The sequence below is a fragment of the Ylistrum balloti genome, unplaced genomic scaffold, assembly GCF_031769215.1.
Source record: "Ylistrum balloti isolate Yb309-2 unplaced genomic scaffold, AGI_CSIRO_Ybal_v1 Utg370006, whole genome shotgun sequence".
Taxonomy (NCBI): domain Eukaryota; kingdom Metazoa; phylum Mollusca; class Bivalvia; order Pectinida; family Pectinidae; genus Ylistrum; species Ylistrum balloti.
Genome location: NW_026782081.1, coordinates 898846 through 923567, shown reverse-complemented (window position 1 = coordinate 923567; position 24722 = coordinate 898846). Strand labels below are relative to the sequence as shown.

At 33.6% G+C, this 24722-nt stretch overlaps 2 protein-coding genes across 2 annotated transcripts in view; one reads left to right on the top strand and one right to left on the bottom strand.

The window, feature by feature from the left end:
- Positions 1–1572: 1572 nt before the first annotated feature.
- On the top strand, positions 1573–8208 carry LOC132548239 (uncharacterized). Its single transcript, XM_060212080.1, has 6 exons — positions 1573–1623; positions 3431–3611; positions 4135–5256; positions 5740–6022; positions 6476–6575; positions 7153–8208. The coding sequence occupies exons 2-6, from the start codon at positions 3479–3481 to the stop codon at positions 7375–7377; spliced, it is 1863 nt and encodes a 620-aa protein (XP_060068063.1). The 5' UTR covers positions 1573–1623; positions 3431–3478; the 3' UTR covers positions 7378–8208.
- A 1548-nt stretch (positions 8209–9756) lies between these two features.
- Positions 9757–24722, bottom strand: part of LOC132548230 (cytoplasmic dynein 2 intermediate chain 1-like) — a 25757-nt gene continuing 10791 nt past the window's right edge. The window contains exons 7-25 of the mRNA XM_060212069.1: positions 24134–24238; positions 23698–23982; positions 21743–21854; positions 21262–21362; positions 20110–20230; positions 18404–18480; positions 17465–17541; positions 16865–16940; positions 16152–16260; positions 15724–15796; positions 14478–14503; positions 14039–14103; positions 13596–13714; positions 13144–13298; positions 12623–12681; positions 12258–12303; positions 11329–11512; positions 10970–11033; positions 9757–10845 (exon numbers count right to left, since the gene is read on the bottom strand). Of these exons, the coding sequence (XP_060068052.1) occupies positions 10735–10845; positions 10970–11033; positions 11329–11512; positions 12258–12303; positions 12623–12681; positions 13144–13298; positions 13596–13714; positions 14039–14103; positions 14478–14503; positions 15724–15796; positions 16152–16260; positions 16865–16940; positions 17465–17541; positions 18404–18480; positions 20110–20230; positions 21262–21362; positions 21743–21854; positions 23698–23982; positions 24134–24229 (1956 nt within the window). The 5' untranslated portion in view covers positions 24230–24238 and the 3' untranslated portion in view covers positions 9757–10734. The remainder of the gene's footprint in view (positions 10846–10969; positions 11034–11328; positions 11513–12257; positions 12304–12622; positions 12682–13143; positions 13299–13595; positions 13715–14038; positions 14104–14477; positions 14504–15723; positions 15797–16151; positions 16261–16864; positions 16941–17464; positions 17542–18403; positions 18481–20109; positions 20231–21261; positions 21363–21742; positions 21855–23697; positions 23983–24133; positions 24239–24722) is intronic.

Sequence of the window (24722 nt, the reverse complement as noted above, 5' to 3'; positions counted from 1 at the left end):
ATAAATGTATGATAAAGCCATCTACAAAATGCAAGGCTCTTTTCTATTCATTTAGTCCTGTTGCTACAGAAATGCCAGACTTACAGGCAGTAATCAAAATAGAGTGAAAAAAGGCCCCTGAAATTTGGAGAAGCAAGTTGTTTATCAGTTTTCAACAAATATTTGAAACAAGGATTTTCAAAATTGAGGCTACAGTCAGTGTCTAAAGCCAGAAATCTATCTTACATTGTCTTCACACTAATTAGTATTATCTGTATCAACAAGTATACCTAGTACAGCTATTACACTATAATACTTTATGCTGTTTGGTGTTAATTTCGAAAAAAGGTATACAATTAGTTTTTAACTGATTTTTATGTAACAATGCAATAAATAAATTTGACAATTTGACATACAGAGTGCTGAAAGTGATTTTCTAAACACATGTAGAGACCTTAACCTTTACCCAAAAACCTTGAAACTCAGACTTGTTCAGGATATTTAATTGTCCAAGATAATCTGATGCTTTATAAGTGTGAAAAGTTTGACGCGAATCTATCGAGGATGAAGCCAGTAGAGGACTGAAAATGATTTACAACTACTATAATAATGACCTTACCCCTGACCCAACAACCCTGAAACTGATACTTGTCCAAAATATTTTGATGCTTAATGACGGGTTTATAAGTATTACGCTTACAAATATTGCTTCACTTTACAGTTGTGCAATCGATACCATTTTTCAGATAGTTTTATAGGCAAGTTAATCTAAGTTTGAATGAAATTGGTCGAAAACTGATAGAGGAGACAAACGGGAAACAAATGAGGAACAATAACTCTCCCCTTTTAACCTTCAGATATATCTGTTTACATTTTAAGACATAGGCTACAAGCAAAAACTAATGAACTGGAGTAACTTTTGACAGGCCATTTTCAGACCTGTACATTATCACGTCTTTGATTATCCTTACTGACTGCATACTGGTTACAACCCGGAAACAGTTAATTTATTTCTGTTTTCCTTGAAAACGGGTCAATTACTATATATAACTTTGTACAGAACTCTTGAATTATGAAAACAAGTTTATACTATAAAAAAATATTTAAAATCATCATGATGCCAAGAAGACCAAAAACACACGAGCCCAATAAGTGGCGATGCTCAGAATTACACAGAATTATATGATAAAAACACTTATTAGGGAAAGCGTTTTCAGAAGTGCTGCCAAAATCAAACTCGTGCATATCATCCATTTGAAAAAAAATACTGCTTATTTTCTTATCGTCATGATAACATAGAGTCCGAAAATGAAAATTCTGTAGGTCATTGAATCATGATCTTTGTCAGAAATTCAGAGAGGGAAAGGATTTATGACAAGGCGATGGGCACTGCAATGTGTGCTACGATTTATTTAACTTCCCTGTGTACGATGTGATCCGCTCTGATTCTACTATATTATGAGATAAAACAAATCGAATTCTTTATTGCAATCAGTTCGAGAACATTAAACGGGAGTAAAATTCCGGAAAATCGTGACGGTGACTTAAAATTTTAGTTAAGAGCGTTCTAGTTCCGGCCGGAAAGGGTGAAAGTTGTTTACATTGAACATCCAATACTGTTTCAGTTATTACAACAAGCGGCTTGTAAGCATTATGTTTATGACTTGCTTATATAGATCATGACATTTTGCAGTTAAAAAAACACGTGCTTTATTTGAAATATGCGTTGAAAGTTACGCGGCACTGCATGTTTTTGTACATGGGCAGTTAACAAGGAAAATATTGGTGTTAAAGTAATATATTTTACTCTGAAACATTCAATATTCTGAACATTATTTAGAGGTTCACAGTGTTGACCAGACTGCCTGTATACTGTGACATAATAGATTTTTTACTGACAATACATAATTAGTATATTAATTACTGTAAAACTATACTTTGCATGTATATCAAAGAATGTGACTAATATCTCGTTGTCTTTGGCCAATTTATACCATTAACCTTATATAGTTGTCATTCATTATAACAAACCTTACCAAAGGAGTTTGTCTACATCAGTTGATTACTTATTGGCTATGACTGGTGGTCAGAATACACATGTATTTGACCTCGCAATGAGTAAATCACAGGGGCATGTTCAGATGAGTTATTTACATTTGCCCAATGACTATATATACACATATCATGGGAAAAAGAGATACACATATATACTAGGTATATTCATTCTGATAATGATTCCCTAATCTCAGTCAATAAGTTATTATTATACTCTTCTAAACAATGATTAAAGTTATCCATATTTTCTTGTCGGAAAATAATAGAATATTGATACATATTATGATCCCTCAAATTCTTAAAACAAAATCTAGCTCTTGTCTTTGTTCATAAGTATTCATCAATATATATTGAAAGCACAAAATATATCAAAATTGGACTTATATTTTTAAATTTGAATTAGCATGCATGGTTTATAAAATTCTATTATAAACATTAATTCAGTTATCAATGAGTGAGCTTCAAATATGTAATTGGAAGAGTAGTTAAATATATATGCTGCCCCAATGATGTTTGAATTTAGTGACCTTTTGATCTGGCCCCACTTGTATAAAACATCTTAACTTGAGATTTCCTAAAGTCGTAATTTTCCTCAGCTAATATCTCCTTGAAAATATCTTGTATGAAAATTCCTCAAGGAATTTCAGGACATCCTAGTCGATGACTTCCTCCTGTTCCTTGAGAAAATTTTATACAAGCCGTTTTTGAGGAGATATCAGCTGAGGAAAATCTCGACTTGAGGAAATCTCAAGTTGAGATGTTGTATACAAGTGGGGCCTGGAGGCAAATATATATACTCTACTTTTAAGGGCAGGGACTAGTACTTAAGTGACCTGTATGCTAACTTCTACATATATATAGTCGATGACTGATTTCAATCAGTACAGCTGCATCTCATGCATGATCAATTGTTCACAGGGCTTATCTAGAGGTAGAAATTAGGGCCATTGATACTGGTTTTGCCCCAATGCATCTTGCTGTTGCTGTTATGTACTGAAAGCTGATACAAGATAAAAGGATAAAAAGTAGTTTTGTAACTTTTCTCTAACATGACGACATAGTCCATGAATGGAGATGAATGTTAAAAATGTTTGAAGGGAAGTTACTATTACAGTGACGAAATGTAATCTTTTTGATAAGATAAAACTTACGACCAATTTAAAGACAATTTCACAATACCATTTACTGAAATTGGATTCATGTTGACTGACCTGTGACATAAAGTTGTACCTTTAGTTAATCCATGTTTTCTAATTTGTAATAAATTGTCTTAATTCCTGAATGAAAAATGAATTCAAAACATGACGAAATGAAATTGAAAAGAAAGTAAAATACTTGTTGATGTTACTTAACATCTCATGTTATTTATAAATTTTAATACATTTTTTTATTGCAGAAAAAACAACATTTATATTGCATTTATAAATGCGTAAACTACACAATCATGGACTTGTGCACAGTGAAACATTCCTTCTCTGAGCTGATAAGAGTCATGAACCCATGGACACAGAGTCACTTTGTTATGTGGCTGGATATTAAAGTGGCTGAGTACAAAGTCTACGGCAAAATGGTGCTTGGTAGGTATAGTCATTTATTAAACATTATGTTACACATAACCATCAGCACTCAGTGTTAAAGACATGACTCAAAGATTATATGAGTTTGTGTTTAGATATGCACCTTTTTTAATCTATATATGATGTATAATATTACTTACTTAGACAGAAAGGCAAAAATGAACATAAATACTGGGCACATTTATTGCAGTTGTGAAAAAGCTTTTTATGAATCAATAAAGATGTATAACTATCATTCTGCTGAATATGCACCAACTGGAACCAGAACCAAGATTTTGTTTTTGTAGTAAACAGTAGTTTAATGTTTTAGCAAGACATATAGAATAGATCAAGACATCCATATACCTTGTACATAATAGACAAGTGTATGCATAGGCAACACATGTACAACTCAGGGTTGTCCCAACATATCATCACAACTGAAAGAACAGAATATAATTCATTGTATGAATATAGTGTTTTAATGTTTGAAAATTAGAAAATGAATTCAACAAAAGTAATAATATTAAACATTTTTTCACAGATAACAAATCTGTTACAACACCAGAATGGCTAAGAAATAAGAATCTGGACATGGATTTTGATTCAGAGACTGCCTGTGGTCAAATGTCTAAAGATCAAACGTCAATTGGTGAGGATATTTTATCTGGCCTCAGGGAACAGCAGCAAAGATATAGCACCACTCCACAACAAGGGAAAGACAGTGGACAGAACAAGAATGGAGGTAGGGTTGGTTCTAGTATTAATGAGGCAGACAGGACGAGAAGAGAAACAAGTGTGGTTGACCTATCCAAGTATTCCGACTCACAGACATATCCCTCACGTGCTTCATCTGAGGGATCCTATCTTCCCAGACAAGCTGTTTCCTCATTGGACAAGACTACACAAGGATCAGTGTCATCTGTACATCCTGTCAGTGGTGCGCGATCGTCAGATGAATCTCGAGTTTCTTTAGATCATCAGCACATGTCACAAACAGATTTTACCAGAAGCTCTGATCATTATGTCACAGGAACAAAAGCTCACCCTCTTTCTCATACTTCAGAAAGAAACACATCTGGTAATAACCAGAGACCACATACAGACAATCATGCGGAAATCCAGTTAAATATTGGTCAAGAATCATCAGATAAAAACTCATCTTCTTTTATCGATCCATTCCCTAGTTCAAGTGTAAATATTCCTGATGACAATGGTGTTAATAGCTTCACAAAGTTAGGCAACGCAAGGCATTTTGGAACTGAAACACATGCTAAAGCACAATTTGAACAGCGAAATATTTCGTCTGAGGTTGATATGCCACCTATTAAAATAGAAATTTTGGATGAGGATTCTGATGAATTAAACCCTCCTGCAGACAGTCATATTTACAAAAAATCTCTTCCTGACTTTGGAAGAACATTTGCCACTGGTTCCCGACACACATCTTCAAGTGTTCCTACAAATCAGCAGATCACCCCCCAAAACATTACAGACTCAGATATATCATCACAGAGTCATGGTAACTTATCCAGCTTGATGACATTTGGGGACTATCATAATGCTCTCAGTCAGCCAGTACCCGTGTCAATGTACATGACATCATCACCGTCATCTGAACCACAGGTTTCCATGGTTACTGAAAGTGAAGATAACCCACAGGAAAGTATGTTTTTCTGCTTGTTATTCCATAACAAATAAATGATTGTGATTAAAGTTATTTACTTGTACATGTACAGTATACATACATGAAGGTTAAATAGCAATTACAAAAAAATAAATTAGATATACATGTGTATAAATTTGAATACTTCTTATGAATCCTGCTCAAATACACTAACCGTATAATGTAACATATCATCTAATTCATATATCTCATAAGATTATGATAACTGATAACTATTATGTTTATATTCTGACTTCATACTTTTACCATCTATAAAACATTACTGATCATTTTAAAATTTGTACCTATTTAACAAGTATACTTTATTAACATGTTGCCATATCTACTCATTGTGCATCTCGATGAAGTGCTTGAAATGTTATTGAGAAGATGATGTAGACCAGGTTTCCATGCCTCACTTTGTGTGGAGATAGAGCACTGAAGATGTTTCACAGTGTTAATCCCTTGTTTATGACTATCTAGGCATGGAGCATGAAGAGGATTCTACAGAAAACACTGAACAGTCATGGAAGCATAAAAAATGGCAGTACATAGAATCATTAAGAGGGAGTTCTGACAATCTCAATCCCAAGGTCCAGTCTCGAATCATGCAGCGCACTAAAGTATTTCCTGATCCATTTCCTGTAGAGAATCTCAAGTATGGAAACAAAGCTCGAGAAATGATCAACTCTGGTATCATCACACGCCCAGCCAAGATGCAGTTTCTTGATACAGTGTTTAATGAGATTGTCAAATACACTGGACTGTGAGTAGACTTAAGTTGCAATGGATAATGGTTATGAAATGGAACTCAAAATACATTGTATGATAAAGGTGTTGTGTGGTAATTTAACATGACTGTCACATTAGTGGATACTATATTCCCCCTGACAATTGCTCTGCGACAATAGATTTCACCACATGTAAACTATTCCCCCATGTGCTCTTTATATCATATCATAAAGTGAAGCAAAATCATAGATCATAAATAGTGAAAAGTTTTGTGGTGCACAGTAGGTCACTTATGTAAATTCTGAAAACTTTTCTTTGTCAAAATTTGTCGAGATATGAAATTAAATTTTTGAAGCATTACAATGTATTTGGAGATGGTTACCTGGCAATATGTCTGTTATGTAAACTTTAAAAGGTCTTTATCTACCAACAAAACTGTTTTTACATGAGCTAGTACCAATTAAATTAACTGCTCATTTATCTTAAGGTACCCTACCCCGACACAGAAGATGGAGGTGGCTAAAGCCATTGTAAGCAGTTTCCCCAAACTCAACGTAAGGTCAAAGGACAGCCACATATCTCCGGCAGTAAGTTTCTTGTTTAGGGTACAAAATTACCTACATGTTTATCTATAAATAAAAAGAATTCCTGTTCTCTCAGACAGTGCAAATTAAACTTGTATTTGTTTGAAAAGAATCCAAGCAAAAACTCAGTCTACAACACTCTATCATTTCATCAGGTCTTACTATAATTGACATTTACCATTTCATCAGGTCTTACTATAATCAACAAATGTTGATTATAAACTGAACATGAGGTGTTCCCCACTACATGCTATTACAAAGACATATTTATTTATAGCTAACACAACTTAGCCCGCATGTAATTGTACCAATGTGTGAAGTCTACATGCTTGTAGACTAAATTAAATGAAATAAATTGTACCTTGTGCCCAAATATACTTAGCTATGGTCTCATGATATGTCAGAAGTTGATCTGCCCTAAAACTTGTTACAACGAGTCCCCAAAAGTCACTTAATTGTATTACTGAATTATCTAAAGGAATGTGTCCTATTGAAAAGATCGTATGATACAAGTTGAATCAAACATTTGATACAAAATATTACTGATAATATTTTGACATGAATTTTAATTCTCTTTCAGGATTCATGGTTTGTTGTTTTGAATGACAAATTCCGCAACGAACGTCGTGGTTTAAATAATCAGTCCTATCAGAGCCAGCAAATGAGGCAGAGAGCACTGTTGACTGTACGGAGGGCACAAGCTCACATGTATAATATGGCCTCCATGTCAAGAACATCTGCCAGTGGTGGTTTCTCTGGAGTTGTGAAATTACAATCCGATGAGGAAGAAAATGACAACACATAGAATTAAAAAGTTTCAAAACTCAGTAGTTGCAGGGGCCAGGGAAGTTTTCAGTGTATGTTGATTTAAGTTAAATAGGGTGTCTTTCATATGTAAGGAAAAGCTGATTAGGTAAGGTTTAAACGTTGCAACAGAAATGGTTATTTAGAGCAAATCAATGATGGAACATGTTTTGGTAACTTATATTAATCAAGCTTGTTTGATTAAAATGTATGTAAAAAGGATGTTGATGCAGGAACAAATATTCCAAGAATGTACTTGTAAACTAGATCCTCACACTTTCTTAGCAATGAATTAAATGGCAAGTAACTGTAATTTATATTAATAGTTTTGTCATGTCATTTGTATTGTCAGTTTGAGTCTTGTGCTACAACATTTTCAGGGACCCACACAAAATGTGAGTTCCCTGTAGTAACTGGTGTCAATTTGTTCTGTCTATATCAAAAACTGCAAAGACCTTCATATTGATACTTTTTAGATTACTGTAGTGAGGAATTTCCATACAAAGATTTCTAACAAGCATGTAAAAGATTTCCTTATCAGTTACCATGGTAACACTATGTAGCTTTCAGTTTTAATGACTTATTCATGACATATTCCAGGAAATCAGTCACCTTTGTGGTAAATGAGTTAAAATGCATGACTGAGATTGCTTATCAGATTCCAAGGGACTTTATTGGCAAATGTAAGCAAAAGTTTTAAAAGTTTTCTCTGCTTATAAATGGTGTAGTCCTATTATTGATGTCTTGGTTTATATTTGGTTAAGGTCAGTAACTATCTTATACAGATATTTTTAGAATCCTTTAACTTCACCTTGCCTATTTCAGATGCTGGACCTGACCCATATTTTGTTTGGTTGACCCCATGTTGGATTTAAAATTGAAATTAAAAGTGAAAAGTGATGTATGAAGTAGACTTAAAAATCTGACTATCCTAAGGATGAGCACTTGCTATGGTCAAAACCTTAAATCTGAGTGATAATTTTGATTTTTCCAATACTTTCTATTGCCTTTATTTCATCATCACTAGAGGTAGGAGTATTTAGATTAACATTACTGTGTTCAAGCATACTTGAATTAATTAAGCCTGCAGCTTAAGTGTTGACATATAAATGAAGTTTATTTCTGTTTACAATGTAAAATACATTTGTGTACAGAGTATAGTCTATTTAGACATAGTTCAATGTGTTCTATAATTTATTTAGAATAAGTATATGTAGTATGTACAGTGTAGTTTGTATCAAAAGGTTATGTATATATTAATTGATTTGAAAGTAGTCACAAAAGAAATGACGGTGCAGAAATTTCCAGTCTTGAGACATTTTAAAAATGTTTCATGACTGTACATATAATCAAGGCAACAGTGAAGCAAAAGAATGTGTTAAACAAATAAACAAATCCTTAAACAGAGTTTTGATGGTTTATTTTTGTTCTTAGATAAACAATTCATCCATGTCTTGATCATTACAGCTACAAATTTAAAAAAGCAAGAAAAAAAAAAACAACACAATATTTTACATGGTAATGTACCAGTGAACAAAATTTGACTCTCTATGAATTTGAGAACTTGCTTTCTTAATTTTCTCCATTTCTACTTTTACTAACAGCTGTAAACAACTATATCCTGCTATCACAGCATCACACATTTGAAATTGACACATCTGGTGATGATCAGATGATAAGACAATTCAAAAGAATCAACAGCATGAAAAACTCATCCATTTATACACACTTTCTTCCTCACTGAGAAATCAACCAATAACATTAACACAAAACACATCCAGATGGATTTGAGATTTAAACGTTAGATAAGGCCAGGTAAGATGCTAGCTTGTTCCTACGGACTCGACATAGGAGAATTTCCTTTTGGTTTCTTCAGTGAGGGTGTTTGATATAGGTTGCATGTTAAATCAATGTTAAAGAGTAAAGTAAATAAAATAATATTTTTTATTTGTCTTTTACAGAAAAGATTTTCAGGAATATGTTGACAAAAATACTATGCCTAACTTTCACAAATACAACTGTTATCCCAATATAAAAAAGCTTCATTCTGAAGGGATAGCATCTCGTTATGATTTAACAGATACATTACAATATTTATTTGAGGAAATAAAATTAAAATAGATATTTAGAATTAACTAAAGAATACAAGGAAACATACATCTTGATGAACATAAACATATCAACAATCGAGCTTTGAGACAACTGAACAAAATAATAAGAGATTTCTATGTGTTTGGTGTAGGAGCTCTGGGACAATATAACAAAATAAGAGATTTCTATGTGTTTGGTGTAGGACAATATGTGTTTGGACAGAAGATTTTGATATTCTATAATTACATAACATATTCAAACTTCAACATAATCAATATAACCCTATGTTATCATCCACAGATGACAAATTTCATCAACACAAAACCAATATTACAACTGATTTACCATAGAAGTCTTATATCAAAGATACTCATGGAAAAGGCCAGATGTTTTAGTAATTGATTTGAGATATCACACAATGATATGAACAATAAATAATTTATCACAGATATTTCCTCTGAACACTTGTTGAATCTACATGGACGGAATATGAAATGCTTGGCATTGTGGCTTCGCTCAACCAACAAAACAAAAAATATAAATAACTTTACAGCACTACATGATACTTTTATAATCACATTTTATTGACTCAACTGTCGTTCCATTGCCTCACAGGATACTGAATACCAAATCCCTTCTCCTGATCAAGGCATGTTTTTTGTTTGCCATGTTTTACACTTGCTAAATAAGTGGAGACTTTCATTTCTGCTCACAATGCCTGCAGGATGATCTGTAATCTATAGTTCAGTGTCGATCTATTTGTTTAGATTTTTGTTAGATTTTTGTTTAAAGTGGGCAAATTGATGTTGAACCTACAAACTTTCCAGACAACTGATTCAAAACTATTCGATAAATCTTATAAATTCTAAGTTTGTTAGTTCTTTATTCTACAAGATCAAATGTCACTATCTTGTAACCAAAACATAATTTGTGGTTTAGATTTCATCAAAGGGGACTTACACAGAGATGTATAGAGTAAATGATGATCACCACACTTTGTTGCAAAACATAAAAAAACACTGATGAATATGGTCCCTTTCCCACAAAATGTTGTTCCATTAATTTGTCAATGATGCTTAAGAACTCTAAATGCTGTAGCAGTTTCAATGTCCGTTTGCTAAAACATACATCTAAGAAGTACAATATCCCACCCCTTTTTTTTGAGTGACATTTTGGTTATTCCATATCCTGTGGTGAACTGAAAACTATTCAATTGTGATAATTCCATAGCCAGTGGTGAACCAAAGATTTTAGTTTGTCATATATATCAGAAGCGGTTCAGATAGCTTGGTAGGAAGTCACATTCAAGTGTCTGTTGATCTCTGTACTGCTTTGCTACTGTGTGTATTTCCGTCTGTCCAGATTCGTGACTCACAAGCTGTGAAGATACAATAATACACATACAAGTCTTCAATTCACATTCACAAGTACATGTACCATGAATTGTTCAATGATTATTCACACTGAATTATGAAATCTGAAAGTTATATTTTGAGACTTACCATTTGAGGTAATCGTCCTTGTGTTGAACTTTTGGTGTCAGAGGTGAATTGTAGGTGTACAACTCTTAAAACAGAAAAAAATGTTTAATTAAGAATCATGTTAAGGTTGTGTGATCATGGATCTAAAATAACACATAGACAATGTCAAAGTAAAAATCTCTCATTTTATCTCCTTTTTCATCCAATGATTTTGATATATAGATTAAAGATCAGATTAAGTCAAAGATGTTACTGGTGCATTTCATTTTCAAATCCAATTCAAGATGAGAAAATATTCTGATGAAACTTTTCTTTTCTTTGAAGGTTTTAATTAATGTCATTGCAATGTTAATGCGTTTTTTTTATTTCAGTCAACCTACCTGTCCTGTGAAGATAGTGTGTCTATCTTGACGGGCATAGCGTCACCCTCCAAAATGTCAAAGGTGTACAGGCGTGCATTATTGTCCAATACATAGAAGACACAGGGTCGACTCCGTGACCATCGCACACACTGTAATTCCTCTGTATTCCAGATCTTAGATGACCAGGACATGACAGGAGTCTCTGTGATGAGATTAGATAACATTTATGAAACGACATCTACTGTGTAATTGAACAATTAAGAAAATAATGATAGTTGGAGTTAATGATGTTGTTGACATGTTTTTTGGACCTAGATCTCAAATAACATCACAATAACTTAAAGAATCTGATTTGTAAATATGGCAGTACATGTATGTTACAATCCGTCATAATCCTCACTGAGTGATCTCGTGAAATGTACAGTAAAACAAGATGTCCTGTAACATGCATTATAAAGCACCCACTATTTTACAGGGGATGCAAGTATATAGCATCAATACCTTCACAGATTTCAATCAATTTTCATGCATGAGAAACCTTGAGTTTGTGTATGGTTGTATTCCAAAACAATGATAAAAGTCACAATGATTATTATCTAAAGACTCCTGTTCATTCAATAACATCAAGTAATGTCTATTTTAGTGAAATTATCTATCGCCATCACAGGATGTCTGGTCCTCTTTATGGCTACTACCTATAGGATGAAATTAATTATTTACCTATTCTATGAAAGGCAGACAATCAAACCATAATAACATAAAAGTGAGTTATGTTTTACTGGTCAGAATAGCCAGAACAAAGCAAAATTGAATATGATACTTGACATCAAGTATGAGAATACCTGGAAAAAGTTTTAAAGGTCACAGCCAAGGTTGAAAGTTTTCGCTGGAGAATTAAGTTATTAATCATCGTTACGTTGTGAATCATAGTAAATATCAGTACTTACCAGTTTTAACATTATAGAGATGAACAAATCCATCACTACTGCTTGCCTGTGGACACAAATTTGATGATCAGTACAACAGGTTATATCTATAATCACGGTTACTGAATGAAACTAGAGCTTTTCACTACGGGTTGGAATGACAGAGTGACTCAAGAAAACTAAGAGTATTTCACCAAGGGAAGGAAATCTATTTGGATGGTTCAATCTTCAGAAAATGGACTAATTTCTCTAGAAATTAAGTTGTTTAAAATCTGATACACATGTGTACTGATAGGTTCCATTTATATTTCTTGTTTATCAAACTCTGACATCTTACTACTGCTAATAAAATCTTTGGTTGTTTTGATTCGGTAGAGAGAACTTACCAGGAAACAAGGATGTCCAAAGGGGGAGAAATCTATTGTGGTTATATCCATTGGGGCATCTGTAAAATAGACACAATGGTAGTGAGTACCAGTCTAATATTACATCTGGCCATATGTCGACTTCAAACTGTAACGGTTTAAAAAATTCTTATACTTTTAGCTTAACTAAAACTACAGTAACTTATCATAAAGTACAAATCACATAAGTTTCAACCTTGAGACACAATCACAAAATGTTTCAACCTTGGGACACAATCACAAAATGTTTTAATCTTGAGACAAACTCACAATAAGTTTCAACCTTGAGACACAACCACAATTTGTTTCAATCTTGAGACAATATCACAATAAGTTTCAACCTTGAGACACAATCACAATAAAAAAAAAACCAATCTTAAATAAATGAAATGTTCTATTTGTTACCCTTTTAACATACTTCCGGTTGTCATGATTTAAGACATTTTTCTGATGTGAAAAGTCTGTCATCACTAACTTTTACTATTTAACTTAATTGTACTCACCACAACCTGTAGAGTAGGATGAGGGGAAGGCACGGGTACCAAACCTCAATCCGTGTAATATGTAGCCAGAGTCGGTGCCTACATAGTAATGGTTGAGATCGGTAGGTGCTAGTTGTAACTCTGTGGCCCGCAAACTGACTCCTACTCTCTTGTATCTATTACACAACAGAAACAGAAAATCTCAACATGTAAATTTGGAACAAGAATCAAGGCCAATATTTCTGATAAGCACATTACATAGACTGTACAGCAATTCAATAGATACCCTAGTACCATTGTAAAGAGAAAAATATTCTCACAGATTTGGCTCATTTCCAGAAACTTCTAGATACTAAAAGAGACAACTTGATCTGCATGATTCATTCATAGATTGTCACAGAAGTGACACTTAAACAACTGCACTAGTTGACATTATCAGAGAAAGTAAATTACAGAGGCAATGTTTTATATACCTTGGTGGATGCTGTAAGGTTATAGCTGAACTTTTTATAAGTTTTACTTTTCCTCCCGGTGAAAGCCCAAGGTCTGTTTCAGACCCAGCCATATCAGGTGATGTAATCTCTGCTACAACCTGAAAGCAACAACATTAATTAATAATATTTATAAGTTCACATGAAGCAGTTCAGTAGTATCTAATCTAAACAATTTACACAACCAAAAATAATAAAAGTCTTTTTACTCTAACCCCAATAGTTGTAAACATCTTCCACTTAGACCTTGACTTAATTGGTTTAAAGCCTTGGCATTGCATCCATTCATTGTTTTCATAAGAACTATAATTTATTCATTGATATGTAAAACACTTGGCTATGTACAAAGAAATACACAGTAACAATAGGTACACATTGAAACAGTCTATTTATTTACCCTAAGCTGGTAATCATATGATTCTTACCCAGAAATTAAGAACACCCTGTTCCTCACATGATATCAGTTGGAATGACAACCCTGTTCCTGTATCTGAAAGAAGATTTTGTTTTAATTAAAATAAAGACTGCCCCACTTAAACAAGATATTCTATGGACATTAGTTATCATTTTATGAATTGTCATATCAAAACAAAAAGTATTTTATAATTACCTAAAAAACAACAAGAAGAGAATGTATAACATTTCTTAATAGACTAAGTATATGTGTCATATCGTATTAATAAGATGTAGACTTTTAAGGATGCAATCATGAGAATCAATAGAGACTATACATAACAAAGTCTACAGTGTGAAATATATCTATCTTTGCTTATGACAATGAAGGTTTTCCAAAAAGTCTTTCCAGAAACCATATAAGTGGTTACACACCAATTATCACCTTAAAATCAGAAATGATGAGCTTACCTTCATTTCTCCCTGAATCAGCAGAACTGAAACAATATATACTTTATCAAATACAAGTATGAACTTCACAAAAAAATAGAATTAAAGTAATGACTAAAGGTAAAATGTAGGACTAATGCTTTTACTGTTATGTAGAGTGATTATGCAAGGAATTACATAACCATTCATTATACTGCCTGGTATAGACTAAAGTGGTTTGTTGCTGCACGAATAGTCAGGGTCGGTTTGAGTTAGGGTTTCCTTCTAATGGCTAGTTGCTACCTCACTGAACAAGTTTATGATGTCCAGAGAAATGAGTGTAAGTGTCTCGCCCTAGGCCATAACCACGTCAGCACAGACTCATCTGTTTTGCAGCTTTCTGAGAAGCACAAAGTGCCATTTGTAAGGAGTGTCAAACTATGTATCTTGAACTTTCACCTGAAATTACGTAGCTCAACACTTTTAACTGAGCTTTCGTGGATTATATATGGTCATAATGTTAAAGTAGATTTAATTCAGGGATATATACTTAATACAGAGTACATAACTCAAGTCAGTTTGATAATGATAGAAATTGTAATTATCGAACAACTTTAACATAATTTTGTCACTGCCACTGAAGAAGTATCACCTATGCTTCGCTCTGCTTCTCTGTCGAATGCAGGATTGCTAGCAAAAACAGTGTTTATATGTTTGATGCCGAAAGTGTGAAGGAATTTGTAAGCTTATCAAGGGTGGCTGTGAACTTACCTTGTGGAAGAGCAAGATACATGGTTGAGGGTGGCTGTAACCTTGCATTTAGGAATAACTAGACAACGGGTTGAGGGCGGTTACAAAATCTTACTTCATGAAAAAGCTAGGTACAGTGTTGAGGCAGTCGTAAACTTAAATTAAGAAATAGCTAGACACAGGGTTGAGGGTGGTTGTAACCTTGCATTAAGAAATAGCTTGACAACATGTTAAGGGTGCTTACAATCTTTTATTAAGGAATAGCTAGATATAAGGTTGAGGGTGGCTGTAAACCTACTTTATTGAATAGCTAGATACAGTACAGTGTGGAGAGCAGTTCTTAACTTACTTTATTTGATATCTAGAAACAGGGTTGAGGGTGGCTGTAAACTCACTTTTTTGAACAGCTAGATACAGTACAGTGTGGAGAGCAGTTCTTAACTTACTTTATTTAAAAGCTAGATACAGTGATGAGGGCAGTTGTAAACTTACTTTATCAAATACCTAGATACAGAGTTGAGGGCAGTTGTAAACTTACTTTATTGAATAGTTAGATACAGGGTTGAGAGTGGTTACAGGACTGTGGTGGTTGTCAACATCCATCACTCCAGCTAGACAAAAAGTACAGATACATTTTCAATCATATGTCCATTGAGGAGCCGTAAAATCATTAAAGTTGATTTTACGTAGTTGCAAACATGATTTGGAAAAACATATCTATCTCTAAATTTGTCTTCAAATATCAACAGCAGGTCTAGACTTAAAGATACCCTTTGCAGTTTCTTTGCAAATTTTAACAAACCAGTAGTAATGCATCCTTTTTAATCTACTTTTTAAATTAACTTTTTCTAAAGCAACATTTAAAAATTGAAAAAATGAATGAAGTTTAAGTAACGAAATAAGAGAAAATCACATTGAACTTTTTATTTAGTTTTGTGATATGAACCAATATAAATGTGGCCTTACCTGTATTAAATGTTGGGTATCGAAGGATATGTTCCCGGTTGTCGTATGAGACAGAGCGGTGCATGGATGACTGTTCTCTTAGGTCCCACACACAAATAGAGCCATCCACCTATCATATACACAGTTCATCTTAGTGGTTCATTATCAAGGTTTCCACACAATGATTATACAATAATAATCTTCCATATCTCAAGGCCAAGCTTTCTTGGCGTCATTTACGAGACAATCAAGGCCAAGCTTTCTTGGCGTCATTTACGAGACAATCAAGTTCAAGTTGATGGTGCAACACTAACAAAAATCTTTTCTCACACCCTACCAACACTGTGTGACAGTCCACAGGAATGTTTTTTTTGTTTGCTACTGATAATCTACTGAATGGTCAACAAATGCTGTAATCCCTGTCTAGTTATAACTCAACTCTCCCATTTTATATTAGGGATTATGTATTGCCTTCTCAGCTTACCATAGGATAAATAAAGCCCCTCAACCCTCCTAAAGTTTTCATGGTGTTTCATGTTTAAATTTATAACAAAACAGAACCGATGTATATCACAATGAGTTTCCGAAACACCTCTAGACATCAAATATCAATTGTCTACCTTAATTTAATAATACTTTTTCATCAAAAGATTGATTGACATTTTGAATTAACAGATATTTTGCACAAATAGTTTTGCTCATATATCTTGAAGTATTGGATTTGTCACACTTACCATGCCAGCAAATGCCAGAGTCGTCCTGTTGGGGCTAAAACAGCAACACGTTGGCTGGGACTCACATGCCAGAATTCTGTATCAAACAAAAAGAGAGAATTTTAACTTTTAACTCAGATCCTTAAATAAAAGCAGATCAAATAGTAATGCCAACATTCCTTATATAGCATCTGACCAGAGCTCTTAATGGAAGAAGTGATGCTTTAACAGGTCATAGAGTACAAGGACTTAAAATAAATTCATTGTAGAGTTATCAATTACATTGTCATAAATTTCCACGATATTCAATGTGATATCCAAATTTTTTATTTTCTCAACTTCCATAATCCAATTCAAATAAATGAAATTTTAGATGATTAAAGTGTTTTTTTATGACTTGAAATGTCATGGTATGATTGACTTGAGACTGACTTGACAAATGCAGGTGAGCTTGTGACTAAATATGAAAACTATTTATTTGCTCTTAATACTTTGTATATGATGATTTTGTGTTGAGATTTATTGTCATATGTTTATTAAGAAATGATGGAACAAAGATTGATTTTAGTTACTTGGTATTTTTATGCTGATGCACTTCGTCTCGTTGTTAAAGTATCTTACCTCTGTGGGTAGGATGGGTCGTCTGTGTTCCAGACACACACTATGCCCTTCTTTGTGATAGAATTTCCCTCATCCTCCTATCAATGAACAATGCTGAACAGTTACAGGACAAAATCATAGTGAATATATATTTCAATCATATGTGTGTTAGTTTTCTGAGTGAATCAACAGTACCAGCCAGAAAACTAAATATCATATTAACCTATTAATTTCATGTTATGTCACTTTTGTAGTGTGCCAACATGTTTCAATGGCAAACCATCATCGTCCAATATACCAGTACCACATGTGTGCAATGCTCTTCCTAAATCAATCCAATTAGTGCACATTGTGTGCTCTTGCTGAAGCATTTTAGGAGCTTCCAGGTGAACATAGCTGTACTGTTGTGTGTATTGCTAGCTGGTTTTGTTGTATGTTTGCTGGGTGATACTTTATCACCCTGTCAACAGTCAGGAACACTTTGAGGCAGTAGCTGATACAGCTACCTCATTGAAAAACATACAGAAAGCACAATATATGTCACCCATGGCAATTTGGTAAAGATGCTTGCACAAGGACACAACCTTAACAGCACAAGCAGGTCCATTTCTTAGCTTCCCAAGAAACACAAATCCTCATGCGTAGGGAGCATCAATCTATTCACCTCAAACCTGAGGATGTGTAGGCTAATGCTGTTATTGTGGATATCAATGTACCACTTACAAATTTCTTTACCATGATATTCTTATCTGATGTCTGAAAAATGGAAAACAGACCAGGGATGCATGAATTGTGGCTTCACGTACCAATGCACTTACTAATCTAGGAAGGTATTGAAATGGAGATGAAAATGTAAAGTTTATGATACCATGCTATTCAACACAACTAACCACTGTTTGTTTTATAATGAACATACTAATTCAGAGGAAAATGCAGGGATTTGACATCTACAAGTCATACCTGTGCAGGTTTGCTGTAGGCTGTGATCAACATGTTGGGTTGAGAAGGTGCAAACTGTGAGAACAGCACACATCGGCCTAAAAAAATAAACATAAAATTGAGTAAAGGTCACAGCTACCTACAAACAAACATTACAGTACAAAACACAGCAATCTACAAAACAAGTATCAAATAAGGATGAATATTTGTCACAGCATACTACAAAACAAAAACTAACTTGAGTAACACTGTACACAATACAGAGAGTAACACTGTACACAATACAGAAAGTAACACTGTACACATTACAGAGAGTAACACTGTACACAATACAGAGACCTACAAAACAAAAACTAACTTGAGTAATACTGTACACAATACAGAGAGTAACACTGTACACAATACAGAAACCTACAAAACAAAAACTAACTTTAGTAACAATGTACACAATACAGAGATTAACACTGTACACAATACAGAGAGTAACACTGTACACAATACAGAGAGTCACACTGTACACAATACAGAGAGTCACATTGTACACAATACAGTGAGTAACAAACAGAGAGTTACAATGTACACAATACAGAGAGTAACACTGTACACAATACAGAGTCACACTGTACACAATACAGAGAGTAACAAACAGAGAGTTACAATGTACACAATACAGAGAGTAACACTGTACACAATACAGAGAGTCCACTGTACACAATACAGAGAGTAACACTGTACACAATACAGAGAGTCACAATATACACAATACAGAGAGTATCAAACAGAGAGTTACAATGTACACAATACAGAGAGTAACACTGTACACAATACAGAGAGTCCACTATACACAATACAGAGTCACACTGTACACAATACAGAGAGTATCAAACAGAGAGTTACAATGTACACAATACAGAGAGTCACACTGTACACAATACAGAGAGTAACAAACAGAGAGTTACAATGTACACAATACAGAGAGTAACACTGTACACAATACAGAGAGTCACACTGTACACAATACAGAGAGTAACACACAGAGAGTTACACTGTACACAATACAGAGAGTAACACTGTACACAATACAGAGAGTCCACTGTACACAATACAGAGAGTAACACTGTACACAATACAGAGAGTAACACTGTACACAATAGAGAGTAACACTGTACACAATAGAGAGTAACACTGTACACAATACAGAGAGTAACACACAGAGAGTAACACTGTACACAATACAGAGAGTAACACTGTACACAATACAGACACCTACAAAACAAAAACACTTACCCTACAGGATATGTAATCAGAGGTCAGATTAGACAGGTTACTGATATACACTTACCCTTCAGGATATGTAATCAGAGGTCAGATTAGACAGGTAACTTCTATACACTTACCCTTCAAGATATGTAATCAGAGGTCAGATTAGACAGGTTACTGATATACACTTACCCTTCAGGATATGTAATCAGAGGTCAGATTAGACAGGTTACTGATATACACTTACCCTTCAGGATATGTAATCAGAGGTCAGATTAGACAGGTTACTGATATACACTTACCCTTCAGGATATGTAATCAGAGGTCAGATTAGACAGGTTACTGATATACACTTACCCTTCAGGATATGTAATCAGAGGTCAGATTAGACAGGTTACTGATATACACTTACCCTTCAGGATATGTAATCAGAGGTCAGATTAGACAGGTTACTGATATACACTTACCCTTCAGGATAGGTAACTGTGCCAGTTTTGTGTAGCCTTCGCTTACACCTACATTGGACTTGTTCTCGTTCATATCAGTTTTCGTCACATCTTTTTCTTCGTCCAGTAAAATTGAGATTACCTGTACAATATAGGTAAATATATGTAGCAAGTCTTGTACAAAATATGTAATTATAGAAGACCATACACATTTCATAACTGACATAAGTATTTCTTTGTAAGCAAAATTATCAGTGAAACTAATGAATGTTCCCCGAAAACAACTGTATTGGACACAAAATTTCATCAAACTGAAATCATTCTGTAGCTTAGGGGTCTAGACCATTCACATTGCTACACACACCTTACTTTTGTATGACTGATGTATATATATCACCTTGTAATATTTTATTTAACTGCAAGCAAAGTAATGCCTCAGACACACAATTTCACAAAGGGCAATAACGCTGTAATTAAGGGGTTGCAAACCCTAACATTGCTACACTAAAATTCATGATCCTTTCTTAACTGTGAGAAAAGTTATGCTCTGAACACAAAAGGAAGGACAGAAAGACGGACTATATGCTCTCCCAGAAACTTTTCGGGGAGCATAAAAGTATGCTTTTTTACACAGTTTGCCTAGGTTGAAACACCTGTAGTGTCATATATTTTCAGGCACTTCTCAAGTTATGAAATATTTGGTTCTTAAGTGGTGCTAGAACATACTTAATTGAGAAATTTGGCTCAAAGTGATGTTTGTAAACTAGTTATCTCAAGGATTCACAGAGAAAATAAACGAATGGTAGGGTATGTTCTTATGGTCAGGTGTTTTTTTTTTGTAAATGAATATTTAACAGAATAAATGATTACGTAAACAAAAACAAAAACAAAAACAAAAGTTTTATTTCTTAACTGGACATATTTGTAATTTAATTTCATGAAAATGATGTTAAAACAAAGTCTTATCAAAACTACAGTGTAGATTTTGGTCCTTAATAAAGTTCAAATCAAGTCAGGAACTTGACAAACATTTTTTTTTTCATTGCCAAGGAGACAATTACCCACCCACCGGTCATCCTAGTGATTTACATAGCTGCCATGAGCCACTTACTACAATCAACCTAGCAAATGAAATAGGCACCACTGAATAGAGTCCTCAGCATCAGTTATTACCTGTCCTGCTTTCTGTACAAATTTACTGAGGCGACTCAAATCAAGGTTCTTGTTCACTTGAGACTGTTCCTCATCCTCTATGTCTTTCACTCCATCACCTCCTACAACAGAAAAGTTCTCTTGTGCAAACAAGTGATTTTATTGGCAAAAAAAAATCTTTCCTTACTGGCATCAATAACATAACATTTGCTGACTGGTATACAAGTCAATCATTCAATGAATGATAAGTGTTGACAATAAAACAAAATTTTTATGAAAGAACTTCTATTAATACATTAAAAACTGATCTAAACAAGATCTTTTAACTAGTTCAGAAAAGTTTTAAACTTATATACTAATCATTTAATGAACTCTGAACAGTCATGCATAAGGATATTTAGCATTCAGTGCCATCACTACCAAACAAATGTTTTCTAGTCTCCCCTTCCTACCCCTTCTTACATCAAATCAGTTTATATATAAATAAATAAAATACACATACTTCCACAACCTATGTAATCCTCTGCTGGATGTTGTGTCCATTTCTGACGGACATCGATCTCATCTGTTTGTACTTCTCGATCAATATCATCATCATTAGTCTGGACATACGCCTGAGTGTAGAATGAGATAGTGACTTTAGTCTCTTAACATTTTTGTATATACTTTGTTTTATCTATATAATGTACATAAATTAGTAAGTTCAATACAAAGAAAACAACAAATTTTCAAAACAATCCTTGTGTTAAGATTTTTTTTAGATTTCATTTTAAGAAAATTTATAATTCAATGTAATAAAAAAAGAAATTGAATGTAACTCTTTAACTTTAATCTGAATACTCTGAATGCATGCATAATCATGAAATCATTTTAATGATTACACATTTAATGTTTTATTTTATGTTTTTCTCTACAAGAATTCTGATAAAGAACAGAACTGGAATAGAAAAATTCACTAAATGAAATGCATCTAAGAAGTTATTAATTAACAGTTTTACTGACTTTTTTGTAGTTGAAAATTCACAAAAAATGTCAGTTTTACTTGATACAAAACAAACATCTTGTTGACAAAATATGTAATTGTAACAGACAGTGAAACTGACAAGAACACTCATGATTTGTGAGTGACAGACAAAGAGAGTCTGAGAAATGTGACTGATTTGATATATATAAAGGTGAATAAGATTATAACAATACCTAGTGGACATTTTAGAATAATTAAGAAAATTATACAAAATAAATCCATCATGAAAAAGTTTGTCTGTATTATAAGAACAAGAGGCCTAAAGTGACTTATTTGTATGACAAATTACTGATAGTAGACAGGGAATTGTAACAGCAATTTTGAAAGTTTCATGTCATCAGAAAATATATAATTATCACTTTTTCTCAATGGATGTTTCAGCAGATGTCGTCAAGAGAAATTGAAGTTCTAATTAGCCAATCACAACCAAAGGATTTTACTCATTTCTAGTACCAGGTACACACCACATATACTTCGTCTCAGAAGATCATGAAGGCTATCTTTCATTTTAAATAGATCCAGAAATTAACAAACCATTTCACACAAAGTCATTAACAGTATCATCTGAATTAACTTTGTGTTGCTTACTAAACCTCAAGGGTCATAAACTTCCTTTCATAATTACTGCATTGCTCCAGGGATTCAGGGAGTGATATTGCAAACAGATGATTGGCACAACACAATACCCCAGTAATATTAGCTCACTTATATAGGAACATACTTGTTTACACTTAGTTTATTTCAAAGTCACATGTTTTGTTTTAAAAGATATTTCAGTAAAACTGTTTCAAAAATGCATTCTTCGAGAAATGATTTCCTTTTGTGAATAAACTTAAATATACAGTTTAAACAATATCATTGACAATCATAGTCACCTCCATTGAAGTAAGGGAAAGCTGCTAAATAACAGACAGGTTCAGACAAACAGAAGATTAATTCAATGTACTAGGGAAAACAGTTAATCAGAATAATTAATACTTGAAATTTTAAACATTACCATAGTAAAGCATTATGCTTTTTTTCTGATATGCTGATTATTACAAATACTTCTTATACCATAAGATACATTAAAAGACTGAAGCAATTTTAAAACATTTCTAGAATTCAGGAATGAAAAGATCCCTCCTTATGTTATAAAAAAAGGTTATCATGCTTAACCTGGCCCTAAGAAGAAAAAGAACCTACCCGGTATCTCTGTTATCTGGCAGAGATTGTGTTCACTAATAAAATCTTTCTGGTGTAATCTTACATAGGTCTACTCACTTAGCCTTTCTCCTACCTAATGTTCTCACAAACTGGTAGAGCTGCACTCACTAAATTGTCTATGTTATCTGTCAGAGTTGCACTCTCACTAAACAAGAGACTGAACATGTAAACATGAACATATATGAACTTCTATGAAAAGTATGAGCTTTCATGACCTAACTGTTTACCTGAGTAGTATCGGAGCGTCCAAAACTCCTGATATAGAGGTCGTATTCCTTGACCGGAGGCATATCAAACAGATCATACTCAGCAGTGTCCAGTTCAATCATCTGTAACAAATCCTGGGCACGCTTCCCAATCAGGGAACCTGCATGGCTCACCATTGCACGCTTCTTAGCTCCCATGAAGTTGATAAGTGTCTTTGACCGTGAAACTTTGGGCTGGTCATCATCGCTTTCATCGTTTCTATTGTTGTATTTGTCATCTCTTCGATAACTGTCATCATCTCTTTGCTGTCGACAAGGAATCAAATTTAGATAAAAATTAAATTTTTTTCCTTTTATAATCAAAACACATTACATGTAATATGAATTGATAATTATGAACTATAATTACATAATAATGATATGTTAATATTACACTTCTGAAGCTACAACTACTTACATTCTCATATCGGCCTCTCTGACGACCACTGGTAGCTCTGGACTCTTGTAACAAGCGTTCATTTTCCTTGTCCAATGCACTCAATAAGTCATTCATTTCATTATCCTAAATGGAAAAAAATAATTCATTTCATCATCCTGATGAAACAGATAATTCATTTTATCATCCTGATGAAACAGATCATCCTGAAGGAAATAAAGAATTAACTTGATCACCAAGTACTGATATATATTAATTTCTTTCAATTCATTTACCTTTATATATAGTACAGTATATCAAGATTTTTTTATGTTGCTAAATTCATGTCATCATCTTTGCATTAAAAATGGATCATGGCAATGAATAAAAATGTAACCTTGTCCTCTTTCTATGTCTCCTAAAAGGAGATGTTTGGGTTACCAAATGGTAAATTATGGTAAAATGGTTTAGAAATTTGGACTGCCATAAGGTAAATTATGGCAAAAAGGTTTAGAAATTTGGACTGCCATAAGGTAAATTATGGTAAAATGGTTTAGAAATTTGGACTGCCATAAGGTAAATTATGGTAAAAGGGTTTAGAAATTTTGACTGCCATAAGGTAAATTATGGT